The 21,927-nt window shown below is 49.6% G+C and overlaps 2 protein-coding genes and 1 long non-coding RNA gene across 7 annotated transcripts in view; 2 read left to right on the forward strand and 1 right to left on the reverse strand.

Annotated features, from left to right (window-relative positions):
- C2H10orf71 (chromosome 2 C10orf71 homolog) overlaps window positions 1-4,556 on the reverse strand; it is a 27,732-nt gene extending 23,176 nt beyond the window's left edge. Inside the window, exons 1-2 of one of the 5 annotated variants that reach the window (XM_070493144.1) lie at window positions 4,418-4,539; window positions 4,084-4,157 (exon numbers count right to left, since the gene is read on the reverse strand). The gene's annotated coding sequence lies outside the window, so the exon portion shown is untranslated. Of the gene's footprint in view, window positions 1-2,166; window positions 2,307-4,083; window positions 4,158-4,417 lie in introns of those variants that run through there. The other 4 variants (XM_070493140.1, XM_070493153.1, XM_070493135.1 and 1 more) reach the window with 4 other exon arrangements.
- Window positions 2,808-11,955, forward strand: LOC106831395 (uncharacterized). The gene is made up of 3 exons (XR_001398168.3): window positions 2,808-2,945; window positions 4,434-8,033; window positions 11,651-11,955. It is a non-coding gene; the product is annotated as an uncharacterized lncRNA (long non-coding RNA).
- On the forward strand, window positions 9,143-11,239 carry LOC106831401 (divergent paired-related homeobox-like). The gene has a single exon (XM_070517887.1). It carries the CDS (start codon window positions 10,401-10,403, stop codon window positions 11,088-11,090), a length of 690 nt encoding a protein of 229 aa, XP_070373988.1. The 5' UTR covers window positions 9,143-10,400; the 3' UTR covers window positions 11,091-11,239.
- Window positions 11,956-21,927: the final 9,972 nt, after the last annotated feature.

Raw genomic sequence — 21,927 nt, forward strand, 5'->3', positions numbered from 1 at the left:
GCTCGTGTCCTGCAACTCCTGGGTTGGAGCAGAAACTGAGAGGCGTTTTGGGTTTTCCCAACTAACAAAATGAAACCTAAGATTGAGTTATAGGGCTACGGATCGGCCGGATTTGGTGAAATGTAGTTTAAACCCTCAAATGAAAGTAAAACCAAGACCCCCCGCAGCCTGTTGGGAAGTGTCAGCACTGAGTATCTTCATGAGGACCACCTTCTCTTAGAGCTCTTTGCATCTCTCCAGTGACCCTGGGCCGATGGAGCGAAATCCTGAGACCCAGTGAGGAAGACAGCCCAGCCCTGGCTCTGCGGCCGGCAGGTTTCAGTTCCTGAGATTTCTGGCGTGGCCTGGAGGGGTGGGGCTATTTCCAGGGGTGGGGCTAGTTCCGGACCTGGGGCTTCCCCTTTTCTGTAAGGGCCTCTAGGGCGTCCGTAGGGTCGGGAGCAAATCAGAAAAGTTCAGACACTTCCCCGCATCCTGGTGAGAAACATCAGAGTGCATGCTTCGTTTGAGGACTCATGGCCCTCTCCGCCAGTCCCCGTCTCCTGTGCCCACCTCTGTCTCCCGGGTTTCTAGGGGATCCAAGCCGCTCTGTTTCCAGGACCCAGCAGGCCGCCAGCCCCCCTTCTTCCCGGCAGGCACAGTTGCTCCCATCCCAGCGAGCCTCTGGACACCAGAGAGCAGGCGCAATTGTTCTCCTTCCAAAGACCCAGGGGCAGACGCACGCTGGACTTGGTCACCCGGAGATGTCTATTTATAAACCATCCTGATAAGCACAATCGGCCCCACTCAGCCCAGGCCACACTCCACAGCAAAGCTAACCTCCCAGTGGCAAACTGAACATTTCCTGGACCAGCCAGACTGGAAAAACCGGCCTGGGGGAGGCACTGGGGGCTCCAGAGCCAGCCCCTGGTCCTGAAGGGTCCCACTCACAGCCTGTTTTCACAGCTAGAACTTCCACTACTTTTTTTTGTGTGTGTGTATCAAATTGAGCCATCTCAAGGAATGTTCTCGTGTGGCAGAGGTTGGCAAAGTTTTTCTGCAAAGGTCATACAGTAAATGTTTTTGTTTTTGCCAGCCACATGGCCTTAGGCATCCTAGCCCTAGACAATATGTAAATGAATGAGCGTGGCGGTGTGCCAATAAAACTTTATTTACAAAACCAGGCGCCCAGCCCACGGCCGTAGCTTACTAACCACTGTTAGTAAAGGGAAGTCAAGTGCTGGAAAATCGGACCTCATTTAGCACAAATATTTGTTTAATCTACTCTCCAGGATCCCTATAGTTATGGGTTTTTAAAAACATTACTTCAAATAGAGTGTTTTATAATTGGGTTAGATGTGTTGACAGAAAGGGTCCGTAATTTAATTTTTTAAAAAATAGCCTTTATTTCCTAGAGCAGTTTTAGATTCACAGCAAAATTGAACAATCCAGTGGAAGGTACAGAGATTTCCCAGATAGTCCCTGCCCTACCATGTGCATGGCGTCCTCCATCACCAACATCCATGGGGGTGTTTTAAAGTCCTAAATAATTATTTTTTAAGGCTATCTAGCTTTCCACACATATTCATATTGCTCTTCTTGATGATCAGTTCTTCTCCAGGAGAAAAAAAGATACGATTTTAAGATTTGACCAAGTCCCCTCTGCGGAGTCTGGTTGGAGACCCCCAGGGGGTGGGAAAACGTGCAGGCTGTGGGAGTCTCCATGTGGAGGACACCCATGCTCTCAGAGTCCAGGGGCCAGAATGTCCAAATGACCAATTGTCCTCTTTGTTACAGTTGGTAGGATCCTACCTGGCCCAGCACTGGGGGACACGAGATAGTCAGTCTCCTGCCACAGAACCTGTGATAGTGGGGTCGTCCCCATTTGGCAATGCAGAGCCCTGGGCACATCCACAGGCTTCTGCCTGCTCCACCATGTGGGAGCAGAGCGCCTGACAGACGCACGGAAGGACAAAGTCACGCATGTCTATACTGTATACTCGGTATGGCGGATCCCCACGGTCTATGCAGCAATCCAGCACCCACAGCACACCCAGCACACTGAGGACCTCAGCCCCCGACGCCACCCTGCACAGTGCCCTGGCACACAACTGCATCCCCAGCAGCGTGGCCCGGAGCCACCGTCCCTGCCCATGCTGAGACACCAGACAAGGATCTGCACCCTACCTCCCGCTCTCCGTGTTCCGGCTGCTTGCTCTCCGGGCCTCCCCAGGAACGGGAGGGAGCTCCGACTCTGCCTGGCAGTCAAAACGTCTTCCCTCGTTAGCTGGGCTGCCCAAAGATGAGAGGGAAATGGATTCAAGACCCGGGCGTCTTATTTGTCACAAACCAGCCCACCTGAGGAAAAGCAGCGACCAGAAGCTGGCTAGACACTGGAAGTCCGTGAAACGCACCTAAATAGAGACCCAGCCGGGGGAAACCAAATGGTGTTCTTGGTGGGGAAGAGGCAAACAGTCCGCTGCAACACCCGCGTGGTGTCAAGTAACAGTCAGATTAAACAAACAGCCTCAGCAGCTATTTTTACATCCAGATCGGCCCCGGGTAATAGATAACTTGGGCAGTGAGAAATTGCTTGCCGCTTAGCTGACCCTAACCATGATTCCAACTTCCATCCAGAACGATTTCTAAAGCCAGCCCAGCACCTAGATTCACATAAAAATAGCCCAAGGTGCGAAGGAAAACACTTGTTTAGGGAAATCTTAAAAACACCAGCGTGTGTGCTCCGGAGTGGCGCCCGGAGGCCTGCTCTTGTCCCCGGGGGGCAGAAATAGCCCGTTTCATCATCGGCTCGGAGGACCGCAGCCTGCATTCCTCGAGTAAGGAGTCGTACTCCGCTGTGCTTTTGGAGCAGAATAACACTCCCAGCTTCGGGCTGGGGGAAGGCCAGGCTGGGGTTTCAGGGTGAGAGTTGCAGAAGGATATGGAATGGTCAGGAAAGAGACCAGGTAAGTGCTCCTTGCTGAGCTGGCCATGGCAGGCCCAGCTCTCTGCAAGGTCCGAGGGCCAGTCGACAGGTCTTGTTCTGCCAGGCGAGAGCTCCCCTCTCCCTCTCTGGAGGGGCTGGCCGAATGGCCGCTTTCTGTCTTGGTCTGGCGTCACCTTTTGCCCAAACTGCCTGCAGACCCCCAGACATCTTCCAACCCTCATGCCTTTGCTCACGCTGTGCCAGCTCCTGAGCGCCCTTCTTACCCTCCAAGGTTGGCCCTGGGAGAGTCCGTTCACTGCCAGGATTTAAAGAGAGTTTTCTTCTTTCTTTCCAAGAGCCCTTTCTCACACTCCTCTGCCCCGTGGCCGGGAAAAGCAGAGGTGCCGGGTCCCTACCTCATGCCCCGCTCTGTGTGGGGCTCAAAGTCTCTGGGCGTGTGCATTGCACCGTATCTCTGTGTCCATTTGCAAACTGTCCCCCTCACCCCTTTGGGCTCCTCAGGGCCAGCAACCTCTGTCCCAGGGGCCTGGCACCACCTGCAGCCTGGAACTCGCTGGTGGCCAGGGTCACAGGGACCTGGGTCTATGCACTTCAGTCTGAACCAAGTCAGAAAGAACGGCTTCTCTTTGCCCCACAGAGGGGAGGGTCAGACCCCAACCAGCAGGAGTGTCCGGCCCCTCCTCCCAGAGCCTCAATGCTTGCCTTTTGCCCTGAGAACTTCAGACCCGGCTGTGGGGACACCTGCTCCCTGATGGGCACTCAGAGATGGTTGGAGGGAGGCCCAAAGGGACCTCCTGATTTTACCCTCCAGCCTCCTCTACTTGTCGAAACCAGCACTCGCCCACCAGGCAGAGGAAAAGAATCGACTTGAGATGTAAGCCAGCATTAAAAAAAACAAAACAAAACAGGATTTGGAGCCCTGGCCCCTTGCATTTCCTGGCCATTTGACCCTAGCCAAATCACTTAACCTCTCTCTGCCTCAGTTTACTCATCTCTAAGATGGACAGATTGCCTCTGCTCTGTGGGTTGAAGATCGAATGAGTTCGTGTACACGGATATAATTGCATATTTCAGAGCTTCTCAAATGTTAGTCATTTGTTATTTTTTTCCCATCATTTTTGCCACATCTTCAACCCTCAGTACCATCATTTACTTACCATTTTTCTGTAAAGAGAATTTAAATTGACTTTTTCTTTTTTCAGAAACAGAGCTCTATGGTCCACAACAATACCTGTGAAATCGTGGATTTGATATTCTAGTTAGAGTTTTTTTCCTGTTACCCCTTGAAACAAATTTATAGCCAGTTCGTATGTTATCTGTGTTTGACCCCATAATTTTGTTCCCGGTTTTAGGAAAGGTGGCATCGCTAAATCTCATCTTACGGAGGCGTTTGCTCCGGGGCACAAGTAACTTGAGCTGAAATGATTTAGCAGGCCCCGTCTCCCTAACTCTCTTTCCTCCCGCTCCTCAGTCCGGGTCTTCCCAGCTTACTTTTAATTCTTCACAGGTGGAGAACATGACCTCATGTCTGGTTTAGGATCCTAGAAGCAGTGTGGTTTGCTGGGTGGCAGGAGCTGATGGTGTTTGCTTGAAGTGGCTGACTGAGAAACGGAACCCACGAGGACGACCCAGGGAACATTCAGGGGGCGGGGCAGCGGCTGGCAGTTTTGTCAATGACGTCAGCAGGAGGGGTCAGGAGAGAACAATAAAACGCAGTTGACCCGGCCACAGCCCGTCCTGGGAGCGGGAGCCCGGAACCCCATACAGCTAGCCTGAGCACAGCTGACCGCTGCAGAATCTGATGTCTCCCAGAATGTGGCTCCACCTGCCCTGTGCCAGGGACCCCCGTCTGGTTCAGTCGTGCTGGGTGCATCGGCATGGACCACCCCAGCACAGAGCACTGCCAGAGATCTCAGCCCAAGCTCAGAGCAGGAGCTCAGGGTTCGCATGAGTCAGAGCTGGCAACCCTCCGGAGGACGGGCCCAGGCAGAGTGACCACTCTCTCCCAGTCCAGGAACTGTGAGCTGCGTGGAAAGAATGTGAATGAAGACACAATTCTAAATGTAGAATCACGAACGCTATGTGAGCCGGCTCCCTAGTCGTCCAGAAAAACAAGGCCCGCTTGTGCATTCTGCAGGAGCATAAATAAAGCTGTCCTCAGCCGGCGTGCAATGGTGTCCCATCCTTGCAGTGACTTCACCAGCCCCAGCTCCCAGCGGAACCCCTGGCATGTTGTGGGAGCTGCCCATTTGCCTAATTGTGAGGGGAAAATGGCTTTGCTCTTGTAGCTTAATTTTGCAGCAAATTTACTCTGTTCTGCATCTGTATTAATTAGAAACGTCCAAGAGCTGGTCATGTGGGCAATGTGGAATGGCTCCTTCAGGCCGTTTTCTGGTGCTGGGTGTTCAAAGCTCACATCCTTGCAAAGAACATAAGGCAACTCCCCCCACTCTTCTACCCTGGGACACGGCTGTGTCAGACTGCTGGGCAGGAGGCCACAGAGATGTTCTTCTCTAGGGCTCAGCCTTCTTAGGGAGTTGCTTGCAGAAACTTCTTCAGGAGGCTGGTGCATTTCCCAGGCTTAATAGTAATAATAACAATATAACAATGCTGACGCATATAAAACGCTTACTCTGTGCCCTGCACGGTTCTGAGTCCTTCCATAAGTTAAACTATGTGCTGTACACTCTTTATCTTCATGCCTGCACCATTTTGTTCTATCCCCACCAATCGCTCCCCGTCAGGGAGCTGGGAAAAGATAAGCTAGGGGACCCGATTTGCCTGAGCACCATTACATGCCGCACACTGTCTGTGCTTTCTCGCACCGAATGCCTGTGTGATGGCTTTTCATGCCCTCTCTTTACAGGTGGGGAAACTGAGGCTTGTGGAGGCCCTCAATGTCACGCAGCTAACGGTGGCACTGAGGATGCAAATGAGGGTTTGTCCACCTGCCTGTCCAGCTTAAACATCTCTGTTTCACGCCACCCCCTCCCCCGCCTCCCACCGCCAGTGAGCCAGTCTCCCAGCCCAAGTCCAGGGGACATGAACTCCCTGGTGAGGGAGCAGAGTCTGGCCTGGGCACCTCCTTAGCTGCTCATTTGTTATCAGAACGAGGGGATTCTGTACCTCAGTGTTGGCACAGTGAAAGTGTGTCCTCAGGGCTGATGGAGGATGGGGCGCCACAGGAGCAGGCGTTTCTGGAGCTCAGGCCCCACTGGGCCACGCCCCTGCGGAGGGGCCTGAGCAGTCGGACCCTCCTTCAGGTGGATTCCTTACCAGGAACTCTGGGTTGGTGCCCTTGTGAAGGCATGTCGCGTGATAATGCGCATCCTGGGCCTAGCTCAGGGGGACTGGATTTGGGGGGGAGGGGGGCTGTGTGAAAACAGTCCCCCGACCCAGGTCACTGAGGCCCCTTCCCTCCACTGCTGCTCTCCCAGTCTGACCAGCCTGGTGCCAAGATGGCGGATGTCACAGTCAATTGAGGGTCACCTGGGCCTGGGGACTCTCCTTAAGGCCTTTCCCTCAAGATTCTTGGCTTAGACCTTTAGAAGGCAAGATTTAAATGAAAGAAATGGTACCTGTGCTGTGAAATGGAGTAAATCCAGTTTATTAAAATGCTACTAAATGCCCACAAAATCATGGCAACCAGCTGGGAGGTGGGCCCCCAGCGTGTCTGGAGTTGCATAACTCATTTCTCCACGCAGAGAGAGCTGGAAATCCAGAGTCAGGAGAAGCCGGGGAAGGTGTTCTACTCTCTAGAGCAGGGGTGGACAAATTTTTCTGTAAAAGGCTGGAGAGTCAATGTTTCCAGCTGTGCAGGGCAGATGGTCTTTGTCACAGCTGCTCCGCTCACCCGTGGAAAACGGGCAGAGATGATCTGTTGACAAACGGGCATGGCCGCCTTCCAATAGAGCTTGATTTATGGGCACATGTTTGTGTTTCATATAATTTTGACGTGTCACAAGATATTCTTGCTTTGATGTTCCCCCTAACTATTGAAATATGTCAAAACCATTCTTGGCTCACGAGACTGTACAAAAATGGGACAGGATGGACTGACTCATGGGCCGCACCGTGCCGACCCTGAGTTGCTCTATCCACTTCATCACCACCAACCAAATGTGGCTAATGAGCGCTCAAAACCTGGCTAGTCTGAGTCGAGATGTGCTGGGAGCGTCAAGTGCACCCTGGATTTCAAAGACTTAGTGTGAACAAAAAAAAGCCCCATAAAATAAAATATCTCCTTAGTAATGTTCTGTATTGAATATTGTATCGAATCTGTGTTGAAGTGATAATTGGATATTTTGGCTTTAATAAAATATGTTATTGAGATTGTTTGCACATGTTTCTTTTTACTTTTTTAATGTGGCTACTGGAAAATTTAAATGACCCACGTGGCGCACGCTGTGTTTCTGTTGAATGGCACTGGGCCAGCTCTGCTCCTGGTCTCAGATCCAACTTCCCCATCATTAATTGCTCTGAGTTCAGATGTTAAGCAGGAACTCTGTTCCTAGGTCACTAGTATTGTTTCTATTGGCTTATGCAGTTATCTGTAAAATATTGGACCTTAAGAAGTTAAACTTTGTGCTAATGAAATAAAAATGGGGCGAGTTCCCCTTTTCTAGGCACCTTACTGGGCACCGGGTTAGCTGTCTTACAGACAGTGTGTATTTTGATCCTCACAACCATCCTGGGAGGGAGCTGTTCCTGTCTCTATTTCCAGATGCAGAACAAGGTCAAAGAGGTGAATTCCCTTGCCCACAATTATGTAATGGGCAGCAGAGCTGCTCTCAAAGTCAGGGCTCCCTGTCTCTCCAGGCTGCGTTTTTGTTCCTGGCGCACATAATCACTAAAATGCCAGGAAGCAGAGGCTTCCTGGAAGAACTGCTGCAAGAACCGTGCAAGAGGCGGTGGTGGGATCACGGGGACCTCGAGGAAGGGCTGGAGTGCAGAGCCCAGGGTCCCTCTTTGCTGCTCTGCATGCCCAGGCATTGCCTGCTCTCTTCCCCAGAGCAGCTGCCACAGAGGAAGGCCATTGTTGAACTGCCCCAAGCCCACTTCTGACATAGGGATAGCAGGATTGTTTTGACCTCAGAGATGGACCAAGGTAAGAATCATGACTCTCGCACTGGCTCCAGCCACCCTGGCCTCCTTGCTCCTCTTCATGTATCAGCTCTATCCTGCCTCAGGGCCTTTGCACCTGCTGACATTCTGTCCCTGATCTTTCCATGGCTGCTTTTTTCTCCCCATTCAAATGTCAGCTCAAGTGTCACTTCCTCAGAAAGACCTTTCCTGACCATCCAGCTAAAGAGCCTCACCCCTGGCCCTAGGGGGCCTCTTTCATGCCACCTTGTTTATAGCCCTCATGGCACTGATCACTCATAGAGCCATCACTTCTTTGGTCATGGGTCTGTCTATATCAGTCCCAGAATGCGAGCTCCAGGAAGAGTTTACTCTGTCTTCCTCATCCTGCCCTGCACTAACATGTGCTGGGGAATGAATGGGGGGCTCTGGAGGTAGGGAGCTCCTTACTGCCCTGCTTTTCTCAGAGCAGTGGTTCTCGGATCACCTGGAGGGCTGGTGAAAACACAGATTCCCGGGCCCTCCCTCAGGGTGCACACTTCTGACGAGTGCTTGGGCACTCCTTACACTGCTGGTCCAAGGGCCACACTTGGAGAAGAAAGAGATGCTACGGGACAAGCTGGGCCAGCTCTGCCCTTCGCCTGTCGCTACAGATTATTATGCGCATGCTGCCTTTCCAGAGCGGTGGCCGCGCAACTGGATTCGACAGACAGGTACGCAGTGCTCATCAGGTCTCAGGCAACACCAGGTGCCTTCTCATTGGCCTCCCTCCGTCCTCCCTGCATCTCTGAGGGGGATTTACAGGTGAGAGCTAAGGCATAAGGAGCTAAATAGATGGCCCAGGGTCACAGAACTAGGAGAAGGTGCGTGTGGGGCTTGCGTTCAGGGATCCTGGCGCTCACCCTAAGTAGGCTTCCACCTGCCCTGTCGATAGTCAGACGGATAAAGCAAATTCGTATGTTAATGTTGTTGGAAAGCGAGTGTTTTTTTTTTTTTAGTGTTAGAGAAAAGAGATGCAAATATAAAATCAAAATGGTAAGTAAAACCCAGTACTTGTATATTCGAATATCAACTTCAAGAGATTATGTAAAATCAAATACTAAAAAATCGAACATAAAATGAATGTAAAGCATATCAAGATATACTTTCTTTTTAAAAAAGAAAAGCATTTCCAACTGAAAAGGCCAAGAAACAATGACCAACACAGTAGCCATGAATCTGCTTTATACCTAGATTTTTGTCCCTAAATACGGTTTCTCATTAAAAAGAACAGACATTCCCTCATCTGGAGCAGAAAATGTGTGAGAAGAGTCTAGAACCCCTTGTCGCATCAAAAGGCAGGCAGGCTAAGAAAACCTCCTGGGCTTGGGGCCGGCCTGGTGGCACAGCTGTTAAGTGCACACGTTCCGCTTCCGTGGCCTGGGGTTTGCTGGTTCGGATGCCGGGTGCGGACAAGGCACTGCTTGGCAAGCCATGCTGTGGTAGGCGTCCCACGTATAAAGTGGAGGAGGATGGGCATGGATGTTAGCTCAGGGCCAGTCTTCCTCAGCAAAAGGAGGAGGATTGGCAGCAGTTAGCTCAGGGCTAATCTTCCTCAAAAAAAAAAACAAAAGAAAGAAAACCTCTTGGGCTGCTGTCAAAGGAACTAAGGAACCCACTTGAGGAGGTCCCCACCAGCAAAAGATGGAGCAGTGTTTACATCAGTAAGAATGAAAACCTTGAGGGTTTGTAAAACACTGCATACATTTAAACCCGTGAATTCCTAATGATGCTGAAAGAAATAAAAACTCCAGCTACCCACCATGGTCGCCTGGGAGGGTGTAGGGAGCAGCTTCATTCTTCGGAAAAGTGAGTGAGGGTCCAGTCCCCGGCCTGCTTTTCATGTACTGAACAGTATAGGGAACCACATGACAGATGAGGGGGACGTTCTCCAACAAGGAAGGAAGGGTGGAACTAGAATATTATCATTTTTCAAAACCCGGACAAAACAATGGATCAGGATGACAATTGCCAACAGGCCTCCTGTGCAAACACACATTGCCTGTGAAGTATTCTCGCCAAAAAATCAAACCGAAATCAGAACGAGCCTCTCACCCTGGATTTTGCTGCCAGCTTACAGGAACAAGAGGCCCAGAGGAAACTGTTAAATGACACCATGAGGAAGCACTTAGAAAAATCTGGGGTGTGGAAAACTCTACAGGACAAGCGGCCAATTTCTTCAACAAATAAGCCATCGAATGCAAGACAGATGGGACCTATGGATTAGAAGACACTAAAGAACACATCGATCGAATGCCATGTATGGACCCTCTTTGGATCCTGATTCCAACCAACCATCCACAGCAAACATTTATAAGACAAGTTGGGGAATTTGAACGCTGCCTGGCATTTGATGCTATTTGGGAATCATTGCTGGTGTTTTAAGTGTGATAATAGTATGTTAAAAAAAAGAAGTTTTGGCTTGTCACTGGACCAGAGCATAGGAACACATCCAGGTTACACGATGCCTGACCCAGGGGATCTTCCTAAAGGAAAGCCCCAGAAGTATCCACAAAGGAAAAGAACCATGTTCACTCAGAAACAACTGGCAGATTTGCGGCTCCTGTTCAATGAGAACCCATACCCGACCTCTAGCCTTCAGAGAGAAATGGCCTCAAAAATGGAGATACATCCAACAGTCTTGAAGGTTTGGTTCAAGAACCACAGAGCAAAACTCAAGACAGCCAAATACAAGCCTATTCAGCAAAAACAACAAGAGGCTCAACAGCAGCAATTAGCTGAGGCAGGAGGCAAGGCCAGCTCTTCCAAGACAGGTGCGGATACACCTCCCAGATCCCCTCGCGGGGCCCTCCCCGCATCCCTGGTTTATACAGAGCATCCAGTGCCTGCCTTCCAGCTCCGCCTGTGCCCCAATTTTAATGCTGACACAGACCACTTTGTTGGCCACAAAATAGTTCATTTCGGCTGCTGCCGAGACCCTAACATATACTGCCTCTCTCCCACTCTGGAATCCCAAGTTCTTTCCACGAGCACCAGTGCTAATTCCTTCTGCTCTTCATCGCCACCAAGATCTTGTCAGTGAGAGGACCCAGACACAAAAAGTCACATGGTGGAATGATTTGTAATGATTCCCACACACGAGAATGCTTTTCAGCCATAAAAAGGAAGGAACACAAGATATACACAACATGGATGCATTTCAACATTGTGTTGAATGAAAGAAAAAAAGACACAAAAGACAACATACTATATAATTCCATTTATATGCATTCCTGGAGCAGGAAATACCACAGCGCCAAAAAACAGATTAGCGGCTGCCCATGTGGTAGATCTAAGAGACCAGTATGGGCAGTATCTTTTTTCTTTTTCCTGCTTCTTTGTTATGATTTTATTTTTTTTCTCCAGTATCATTCAGGTTTAGTCACTGTCAGTAAGTGGAGATTTGGCTTATTTTTTTCTACTTTCTATTTTTCAGTCACCTTCCCAGCCATCTCTTTATAACTTTGACCACTCAAATATTTCCAGCTCCCAAATTTTTCTTTTTTTAATCTTTTTTTTTTTTTTTTAAGATTGGTACCTGAGCTAACATCTGTTGCCAATCTTCCTTTTCCTTTTTTTCTTTTCTTCTTCTTCTCCCCAAAGCGCTCCCCAGGACACAGCTGTACACTCCAGGTGCAGGTCCTTCTGGTTGTGCTATATGGGACACCACCCCAGCCTGGCCCAATGAGTGGTGCCACGTCTGCACCCAGGATCTGAACCGGCAAACCCCAGGCCACCGAAACAGAGGGCGCGAACTCAACCACTTGGCCACGGAGCTGGTCCCTCAACTCTCCTTAAGACAATGAAAACACCACAAGCCCTTCCAAGGAAGTTCAAGCCTCCTGATTTCCTCCTTCTAACTCCCCTCTCCCTGCATGTATGCATCGATGAATAAAGGGACATGTGATCAATTAAAAAAAAAAAAAGTTTTGTCGTTTAGTAAGACCTACACTAATATTTATGGATGACATGAGATGAAATCTGGGCCTTGTAAGTGCTGCAGGGGAGGCAGAAAAGGGTTGAGCACATGAAACAAGATTTTGGAAGTTGGGCGTTTGCTATACTATCTTCTGATCTTTTGTACGCATTTGAAAAGTTCCGTAATTAAAAAAAAAGCAAATTCTCTGGGTCAAAGAGGAGAGAAAGAGAGGGTCAGAGCCAGCTGAAGGGACGGTGGGAGCTTAAGGGAAGAAGAGAGACACAGGGAATCAGAGAACATGGGTGGTTGGGCAGTCTCTGCAGGAGCCAGGGTGAGATCTGAGACTGTCCCTCAGGCCACATGGCAGAGGCCGTGGCACCTGGGCCTGCCTGGCCCGTCCCGTAGACTCCAGTCTGTCTGGTAACCTCACTTAGGGTTATTTGATACAAAGCGGCTTCAAGGAGGCCAACATCTCTACAAATATTGGCAGGTACACAAAACATCAGAAAAAGGCGTCCGATTTCAGAATTTGGTAGACTAAGTCTATGCTTAAAAATTAAAAAATTAAAATAGAAGAAAGCATTTATGGTAGATTGTTAAGCCACCAAGTGAAAACGGACTTAATATATCAATATAAAAAGGCAGGTATTTATGGAAAGAAAGAAACCTGTAAAAATGTAGTTACGTAAAAAAAGTCTTAAATAATACAGCAGCAAATACCTAAAATTTAGGCAAAATACCTAAAACTCCCAGATATTGTTTTGTAAGCAGGATATATGTGTGTTGATTTCTTTATTATGATTATTTTTAATGAGAACGCATTTTGCATCAAGACTATTTGCAAGCAAGGTGAAGAAAACCTGTTCCTACTTTTGACGAGAGATTAGTGTTGGACCAGCTCACAGGGAAACTTGAGTCCAGAGTTTAAGTGAGTTACTTTCCGTTCCCCACCCCACACACCCTGCCGGAGCCAGGCAGAGGTGAGTGGCTAATTTCACCGGTGATGTTAACACCCCTGGAATGGATGTATGGGGCGATGGGGCTAAAAATACCCCAGTGCAGGGCGAGCTTCTCTAGAAAGCCCGGAGCTGTCTACTTTCTCCCAAGGGCTGGGGAGCTCACTCCCCAATGGCCAGGGCTGTGACGTGGTGGCCGTGTCCGGGCCAAAAGCTGCTTCTTGGACGCTTGCACGTCCCAAGGTCCCTTTAAAGGCATTGTCTTTGCTACAGAGGGTCACCTTGGGACCCAGACAGGAGTCGGGTGGTGCTCATAACCACGGATGGGCCACCCCACTCGAGTTACTTTAATCCCATCGAAGTTCTGGGCTTCCTGTTGGGAAATGGGAGATGTCAAGACCCCCTTCCCACAGCTCAGCTCACCAAAAGAGGCTCATTCGCATCTTCCTGTCCAGTTTTAGAGTGCAGAGCAGGAAACAGATACCCACAGTGGGAATGGGACTGGCTGGGACGTCTTGCAAGGTTGGGACAGAGCCAGACGGCACACTCTCAGATGAGTGGCTTTGCAGGTCACCGTCTCCCCTCCAGGTTTGCTGTCTGACATCCAGATCCCAACTCCCCAAGACTGGCCCTGCTTCCAGAAGCTTCCAGAGGATTCCAGAGGCTAGAATTCAGGGAGCTGTGAGGTTTTCACACGCACACGACTTCCTGGGCATCCACTAGTCACTGCTTTGTTGGCATGAACGGTGCCGTCTGGCCTGCAGAGGGCTTCTCGTCACTTTGTGGGGCACTGGTTCTCAGTGCTGCCCTTTGAGGAAAGCTCAGCAGCCTGTCGCCCTCCAGTTTCCGGCAGAGGGAGCAGGATCATGGGGACTTATGGAAGTCACATGGCGAGTCCAGCAGATAACAGCTGTGCCAGACCCTGAGTGCAGAAGTCCCAGGCCGTGGGCTCTTCCTGCTCTTTCCTGGCCTGTGTGGAGGGACCAGCACACACCTTTGCTTGTTATATTTCTGGCTCTCAGCTCCAGATGCTGAATTTGCCAGCGCAGCCCCTGATCAGATGTGGCCCAAAGTCTGCATGAGGTTTTTGCTCTCTGATCATCTGGATTGACTAGCAGTGTTTAAAAAATCAGGAGGTTTTTGTGGAGAAGTGGCATTCTGACTCTTTTTAATGAAAGGTTGGGCACCACTGGGTGGCGTTCCTGCATGGGGCACGGGAGCTGGGGCCGAGTGGGGCTGCCCCTTCGAGCAGGGCATGCACCCTCCTGCTGGCCACCCGCTAACTTCACTCATTTCATTTACATAACCTGCCAGGACCGAAGACTTCGGTGTCTGCGAGCCCACTCTAAGCAGGGCATGGCTTAGGCTGTGTTGGAGAGGGATAGCTGATTGCAACAAAGCTAACCTGTCTCAATGACTCCCCTAAAGCTGGTTGGGGGGCCAGACCCCGAACACCAGCCCTGCCCCCTTCCTCGCCGCCGGACACCCTTGAACACTTGGAGAAGCGGGTGCCACGTTGCGTTGAATTAAGCCTTAAAGAGGACATGAAACAGGAAGGCAGGAAGTGTTCCGCCAGCTTTAATACTAAATAAGGCTTATCTTCAGAAACACTTACCTGCTGTGAGCAGATATGTCTTCATGAAATATGAAATCCACCCAAATTTATTAAAACCGCCTGCATAGTGTTGGGAACTCACACTGCGCAGCCCTCTGTTAGAGTCTCATTATTATTATGGCATTATTTATTTATATCCTAGCCTAAGACAGACATGATGTAATCCAGTAATTAAGATTGTTATGATCGAATATTTATTAAGCACCTCCAATAAGCCAGTCACTGATTCACATAAAATGAGCCTTTACCCTCTAGAGTTCCCATCTTGTGGCCATGGGGGAGCAAGTGGCTCTCATCGGGGAGCAGGGGGGAGTTTAATGGGTTTTGTCTTCCCTGAGCAAGTCTGAGAAATGATGCTGATCAGAAATTGGACCCAGTTTAGTCTCGCTGTTCAATCTGAGTGAAATGAAAATAATCCATCGCTGGTTTAGAAAAGGGATGGGCGTGCAGAAGGGTTGTCCCTCCAAAATGCTCCAGTGGGGGCCTCCCAGAACCCAGCAGTGGGCAGGGCCCTGGCCTCCTCTGGCTCTGCCAAGCCCCTGGGGAGGGGAAGAGGCCTGGGCAGCTCACTCTGCTTTTTAAACTCAACCCCGGGCCTGGTTTTGGTTGCTCTTCTGTATTTCTTGCAAAATTCGCCCTGCTCTGACATATCACCAACCAACGTTTGCTGCATCCCTACTGTGGCAGGGGCTGGAGCTGCGGTGGGGAGCTATACACAGCCTCAGGCCTCCCAGAAACCAGTTCCCAATGCAAGGCCCCACGCGGAGCTCGCTCCATCTGCCCCCTCTCCAACTCTTCCGAAGCAGCTTGAAGGCTCTGTGACTTCTCCTCACTCTGGTCCCCCTTTCTGTCTTCTTCCTTCTTCCCCCACCCTGGGCCACCTCTCCCTGGAAGGACATGCTGGGTGGTGAGCTTGCAGGGTCGGGCCCTGACACTGGCTCCCTCTGCTTCTCCTTGCCCCAGGGCCTGGCACCTGTTTGTACAGTGAAAGAGTAAACAAATGAGTAACAGCTCACAGGGGTCAATGGATGAAACACAATCGTAAACGTGTACCTGGCATCGATACATGGATTTCTGCGACCAGGTTTCTTCACTTACAGTTTTTCCCTAGCAGATTATTTCTGTGTTTGGGAAGAGACCGGAATGTCCCCTGGGCTCTCCTGTGCTGGGTAGGAGATGTTTTGAAAACTGACACGTGCACGTCACGCTTCCCTGAGCACCAGCCCTGACGCCTACATTTGGTTCAGAAAAAAATCCACTTTATCATGGAGGAGACCCTCATCATTTCCACGAAATGTTAGGTTTTTTTTTTTAACGTTGTGACTTTTATAAATTGTGGTGAAATAGATATGACATAAAATTTACCACCTTAACCGCTTAGAAGTGTACAATTCTGTGGTGTTAAGTACGTTCATGCGGTTGGGCAACCATCACTGCTGTCCACCTCCAGAATTTTCCATCTTCCCAAATTGAAACTGTACCTATTAAACATCAACTCCCCCTCCACTTCCCCCTAGACCCTGGCAACCACCACTCTACTTTCTGTCTCTAAGAATTTGACTACGCTGGATGCCGCATACGAGTGGAATCCTACCGTATTTGTCTTTTTGTGACTGGCTTATTTCACTCAGCACAATGTCCTCAAGGTTCATCCAGGTTGAAGCAGGTGTCAGAATTTCTTTCCCTTTTTAAGGCTGAATAATATTCCATTGTATGTATGTACCACATTTTGTTCATCCAGTCTTCCTTTGATGGACGCTTGGGTTACTCCCACATTTTGGCTGCTGTGAATAATGCTGCTGTGAACATGGGTGTATATATATCTGTTCAAGATCCTGCTTTCAATTCTTTTGGGTATGTACCCAGAAATGGAATTGCTGGATCATATGGTAGTTCTCTTTTTAATTTTTTGAGGAGTCTGCATACTGTTTTCCATAGTGGCTGCACCATTTTACATTTCCACCAACAGTGCTTAAGGGTTCCAATTTCCCTACATCCTCACTGACACTTGTTCTTTTCTTTCTTTTTATTTATTTATTATTTTAATTTTATTTTATTTTTGAGGAAGATTAGCCCTGAGCTAACTTCTGCTGCCAATCCTCCCTCTTTTTGCTGAGGAAGACTGGCCCTGAGCTAACGTCTGTGCCCATTTTCCTCCACTTTATATGTGGGACGCCTGCCACAGCATGGCTTGCCAAGTGGTATGTAGGTCCGTGCCTGGGATCCGAACCGGTGAACCCCGCGCTGCCGAAGTGGAGCATGTGAACTTAACTGCTATGCCACTGGGCCTGCCCCTTCTTTCTTTCTTTTTTCAGTAGTAGCCATCCGAATGGGTGTGAGGTGTTCTCTCATTGTGGTTTTGATGTACCTTTCCCTAATAATTAGTTATGTTGAGCATCTTTTCAAAAATGTCAGTTTTGAAAGAAGCATCCAAACATGACTTAGTGAGGTACCATTTTAAACGAGTTGACATGCCGTGTGGTTTGTAACTAAGTCTTTGGATGGGCATGCAGGTGACCAAGGGCGAGATCCTGGGAAGGTGTGCAAGGCACAGGGGTGCCACCTGTGCCACCTCTTCCATTTAGTTCAGGGCCAGCTGCATGCTATGGTCCCTGTGGAGCATTAGACACTGCTATGCTGCGTCCCAGCCCTTACGAATCTCTGGTTTAATCGGTCTAGGGCGATGCTCAGTCATACATAGGGGAGGGTTACAAAGCTGCCACATAAATCTGATGGGCAGCCGGACTGGAACCCCTGCTGCAAGTTGTGCTGGGGCCAGAGTTGGGACCTGGTTGCCTGTGTGAAGCGGATGAGCGCCTTGCTTTGGCAGCTTTCTCCTGGTGCTGGTGACGAGGGCCACGCTGAAGTGCACTTCACGTCTTCTTTGACTCTTGCCCCGATGCCATCAGAAACCCCGATATCTGGCTTCCAGGCCTTATGAGGTATTCAGTACTAGGCTGGGGAACACCTCTTCCTTGTAGAAAAGATGCTGACCCTTATTATCCGTGTCCCCACTTGGAGGGGACATGGACCATTTGCTTTCACGTAAAGTTTTTGCCATCTGGAACTAGCAGCGGAGCTGCAGTGTTTTCCAACCATCTCTGATGCTAAGACTGGCCTGGAGGCTCCGACGCGGGTTACTAGCCCTCCCCCTTGGAACTTCTGATTTGGTAAGTCTAGGCTGGGGCCAAAGAATCTGTTTTGTTTTGCTTTGAAACAAGCACCCCAGATGATACTTATCTGAAGTTGGGAAACTGTGTCCTGAAGGGTGTGGATGGTGGTGAGGGGAGCAGCTTCCCTTGGCTGTAGACTCCTGCCCTGCCTCACAGTAACACCACTCCCTGAATGCCACTCACTCTTAACTAGACATTCCCTGTGCGGTCCTTGGACCAGCAGCATCAGCATCTTGGATCTTGTTAGAAATGCAGGTTCTCAAGCTCCACTGAATCAGAGACTAGGGGATGGGCTCAGAAGGCTCTGTTTTTACAAGCCCTTCAGGAGATTCTCCCGGAAACTCTTGTCTTAACAAAGCCGTTCACACATCACCTGGTTCAGCTCCACGTTTCACAGATGGGAAACCCAGGCCAGAGGGACAGATGACTTGTCCAAAGTCAGACAGTGAAAGCGGGGCAGAGCTGGAACTCAAGCCCGGGGTTCCAGACACAGATCCAGGAACCCCAAGATCCCCTTCCCCAGAGAGCACAGGGGTCTGTAAAGACAGAGCCTGGAGCCGTGGGCGTTCAGTAGGTTCTTATGCTTGATTCTACTTTGACTGTGAGGGGTGAGAAGAGCTGAGAATGGAAGGAATGAAATATATGCCTTACAGCTACGCCTTTCACATAAATTAGAATATATTTGACCAATAAACACATAAACGGTCCCCCATCTAAATACAACCCTCTTCCCCAAACAAAAGCCCCACCAATTACAGCCTAGGGTTTAAATTACACTAAAGAGGAAGAACTCTTTAAAACCAAGGATTACACAACCAGGCCAGTCAGACATGAATATGACATCCCCACCCAGGGCACGAGTGAGAACTCTAACCCAGAAGGCGGGACTGCCACTGACCGTAGTTTTAATTTGGAGCAAGATCAAGCCTCCAGACCCAGGCCACACCCTTCAGGCACTATTTTAAGAGTTTGCTGTTGAAATGCCAGGTCAACCCAGAGGGGAGACGAGACCTCCAGAGCGTCTCAAGGCAGAGCTGTCACTCAGGGCACATTTGCACCTCCTCTGAGGAACATTGGCTGCCCCTCCACAGCCCTCCCAACCCTTCTGGATCGAGAGGCGGTCAGAGAAGAGAAAAGAGCTTTGAGGTCCAACTCGGCCTCTTCCTAGCTATGTGGGTGTGGGTGTGCTACTGATGCCCCCCTGCCTCACTGGTCTTATCTATAAAGTGGGCATAATAAATACTCCACTTGGCAGTTTTTGTCTAGATTTGGTGAAACCATGTATATTCAGTCCTTAGTTCCATACTTAATCCAAGGTTGGCACTCAATGAGAAACAGCTCCGATTAAGAGAGTAATGTGTCCTTGGTGGTTCTTGAAAGGGGCCTCCTTGTGTAGATTGTGCCACTTTTGGTCGCGGCCACCAGTTAAGGCAAAGAGAGCAGCTCCAGGAGTCCTCTTTGCCTTTAGTAAGTGCCCTGGGCAAAAAGTCAGCTGTGTCACCCTTCGATGCTTCCCTCCCCAGAAAGACGAGAATAGCCCAGTCTTTGATCTATTTTCAGTCCCAAAGGAGAGCTCGTAGCCTCCATTTCCCGGTGTCATTTCATCCTACTTCACACCCAAGTTTCACCTTTTCCTTTTTCAGTTCTTTTGGGGGGTCCTGTTCCTAGAAATTTTCCAGGTGCATTTACAATAGAGTCATTTGCGGGCTGGTGGTGATGATGGGAACTGTGTGTGCGTGTGTGTGTGTGTGTGTGTGGCTGTGTGTGGCTGTGTGTGCGTGTGTGTGTGCGTGTGTGTGTGTGGCTGTGTGTGTGTGTGTGTGGCTGTGTGTGTGCGTGTGTGTGTGTGTGTGTGTGGCTGTGTGTGTGTGTGTGTGTGGCTGTGTGTGTGTGTGTGTGCGTGCGTGTGTGTGTGTGTGTGTGGCTGTGTGTGTGTGTGTGTGGGGCTGTGTGTGTGTGTGTGGCTGTGTGTGCGTGCGTGTGTGTGTGTGTGTGTGTGTGGCTGTGTGTGTGTATGTGTGTGGCTATGTGTGTGTGTGTGTGTGTGTGGCTATGTGTGTGTGTGTGTGTGTGTGGCTGTGTGTGTGTGTGTGTGTGTGTGTGGCGCAGAGAAAGGCTTGGGGGTCAGATGTTATCTATCTTGCCAAAAAGATAAGCTGATTTCTGTTTTGGGAGCTAATTTTCTAAGGATCTTACCCTGAATTCTTTGTAGACGACTCTATGTACAACAACAAAAATAAAATGTATCTCCTAAAATGTCCCATATTTTGAGAGTGCTTCCATATTGAGAGTTTATCAGATATTCAAGTGATCCTTAACAGGGTCATAGACCAGCATCATGAACCTGGTCAGGGTTATTGGTGTGTGCACGGCAAACCCTGGTCCTGGCCTCTTTCCCCAGCAGCACAGTTGGGTGGAACTGGCGCTTAGAGTGCTCTCTCAGAGACCGAAGGAGGGTAGATATTGACCCGTCCTCCTGTGGGGAGATGTAATGCATGTAAACGCCACCAGCACAGCCCTGAAAAACTCATTTTCCAATTTAAAGCCGCCAAGAGTGCCAAGCATAGACTCACGAACTCATCCACTATTTATTAAATGTGCCTGTGCACCCCTGGTGCTGAGTCCTGGGGACCCTGAGATGCCCACGTGGGCCTGGACCCCACGCAGGCTCAGCACTCTGCCCCCTGCTGGCGGGAGGCTGACATTGCAGGTCATGTTGTTCCCCGCGCCCCCAACCATGGAGGCCAAGTACACCTGTGTGTGCCTGTGTGTGTGTGTGTGTGTGTGTGTGTGTGTGTGAGAGAGAGAGAGAGAGAGAGAGAGAGACGGGCTCAGCATCAAAAGGAAAACTTGCCTAAGGTGCAGGGAGTGGGAAGGTAAGCTCAGAGGCTCCCCTTGGTGGCCTGCTGGAATTTTGTGTTCTGGGGAGGGTTGCGGGGTGGAGAAAGCATTAATTCCCTGGGAGAAAGTATGTGGACCAGGGAAATGAGATCACAAACTTAAAACAGTGAGGAATTCCAACAGCTGGTGAAATAAAAAGGTGTGTGGGGAAGAGAAAGGGCCAAGAACCTGTCTGCGTCCTCCCTTTGTGATGAGGGGTTATCCTCTCTCCCTCCTTAATAAAGTGTATTTTTCTCATTATAGACAATTTGGTAATGTTTTGGGGAAAAAAAGAAGGTAGGAAAAAAAAGGCACCCCACCCAGGGATGCTGAAAAGAGGCAGACTATGTTTGCGTGGGGCGGGGGACATATGGGCTGTCTCTGTACCTTCTACTCAGTTTTGCTGTGAACCTAAAACTGCTCTAAAAGATAAAGGCTATTAACCAAAAAAACTACAAAAACCTCCACCCATACGTCCCGTGTGCCATTCTTTCATTCACTCATTTTTTTTTTCACATAGTTGTGATCACACTGTTCAGACAATTTCATAACCTTCTTTTGTCATTAAACGTTCTAACAAAAGCATTTGCGTGTTATCATGAATTCTTCTGAAACATTATTTTGAATGGCTTACTATTCCCTATTGTGGGGTTTGACGTATTTGGCTCCTTAGAAAACGCCACAGTGAAGACGTTTATAGGTAAGACTTTTTCTTATTCGGACTTAGCGCCTTAAGATATATTTGCGGATGTGTGATTACTGGATGGAAGAGACGCGCGTTCTTAAGCTCAGTTTGAGTACCTCTTGCCAAATAGCTTCCCACGGCCCCCAGCACTGAGTCAGCCCGCCTGTTCAACCACATCTTTGGCTCCAGCGGGTGCTTCCTTTTTAAGGTTCCTTGTTACAGGAGCTGTAGGAGATGTCCTTGGTTAGGACCGAGAGCAGATGTGGCATGCCGCGTGGGGTGCTGCAAGTACAGGACCAGCAGAGGCAGCAGGAGTCTTTTTCAGCCACACTCAGGGCGGGGCACCCCTCCTGTTATCAACAGTGGGACAGAGGGAACATGCCCTGGTGAATGCAGGTCCAAGCTTCTCTCTCTCTCTCTCTCTCTTTTTATTTTTTTGGTAAGGAACATTGGCCCTGAGCTAGCATCTGTGCCAATCTTCCTCTATTTTGTATGTGGGATGCCTCCACAGCATGGCTGATGAGTGGCAGCATATGTGATGCAGGGCGTGATTTAGGGCAGAGCCCCGGGTTTGATCCCTTCTCTGCAAAGCTCCTGGCTGGGCTGTGTGCTTTTGGGCAAGGGGGTCGTGTCCTGAGTCTCTGTTCCTTTA

The sequence above is a fragment of the Equus asinus genome, chromosome 2, assembly GCF_041296235.1.
Source record: "Equus asinus isolate D_3611 breed Donkey chromosome 2, EquAss-T2T_v2, whole genome shotgun sequence".
Lineage (NCBI taxonomy): Eukaryota > Metazoa > Chordata > Mammalia > Perissodactyla > Equidae > Equus > Equus asinus.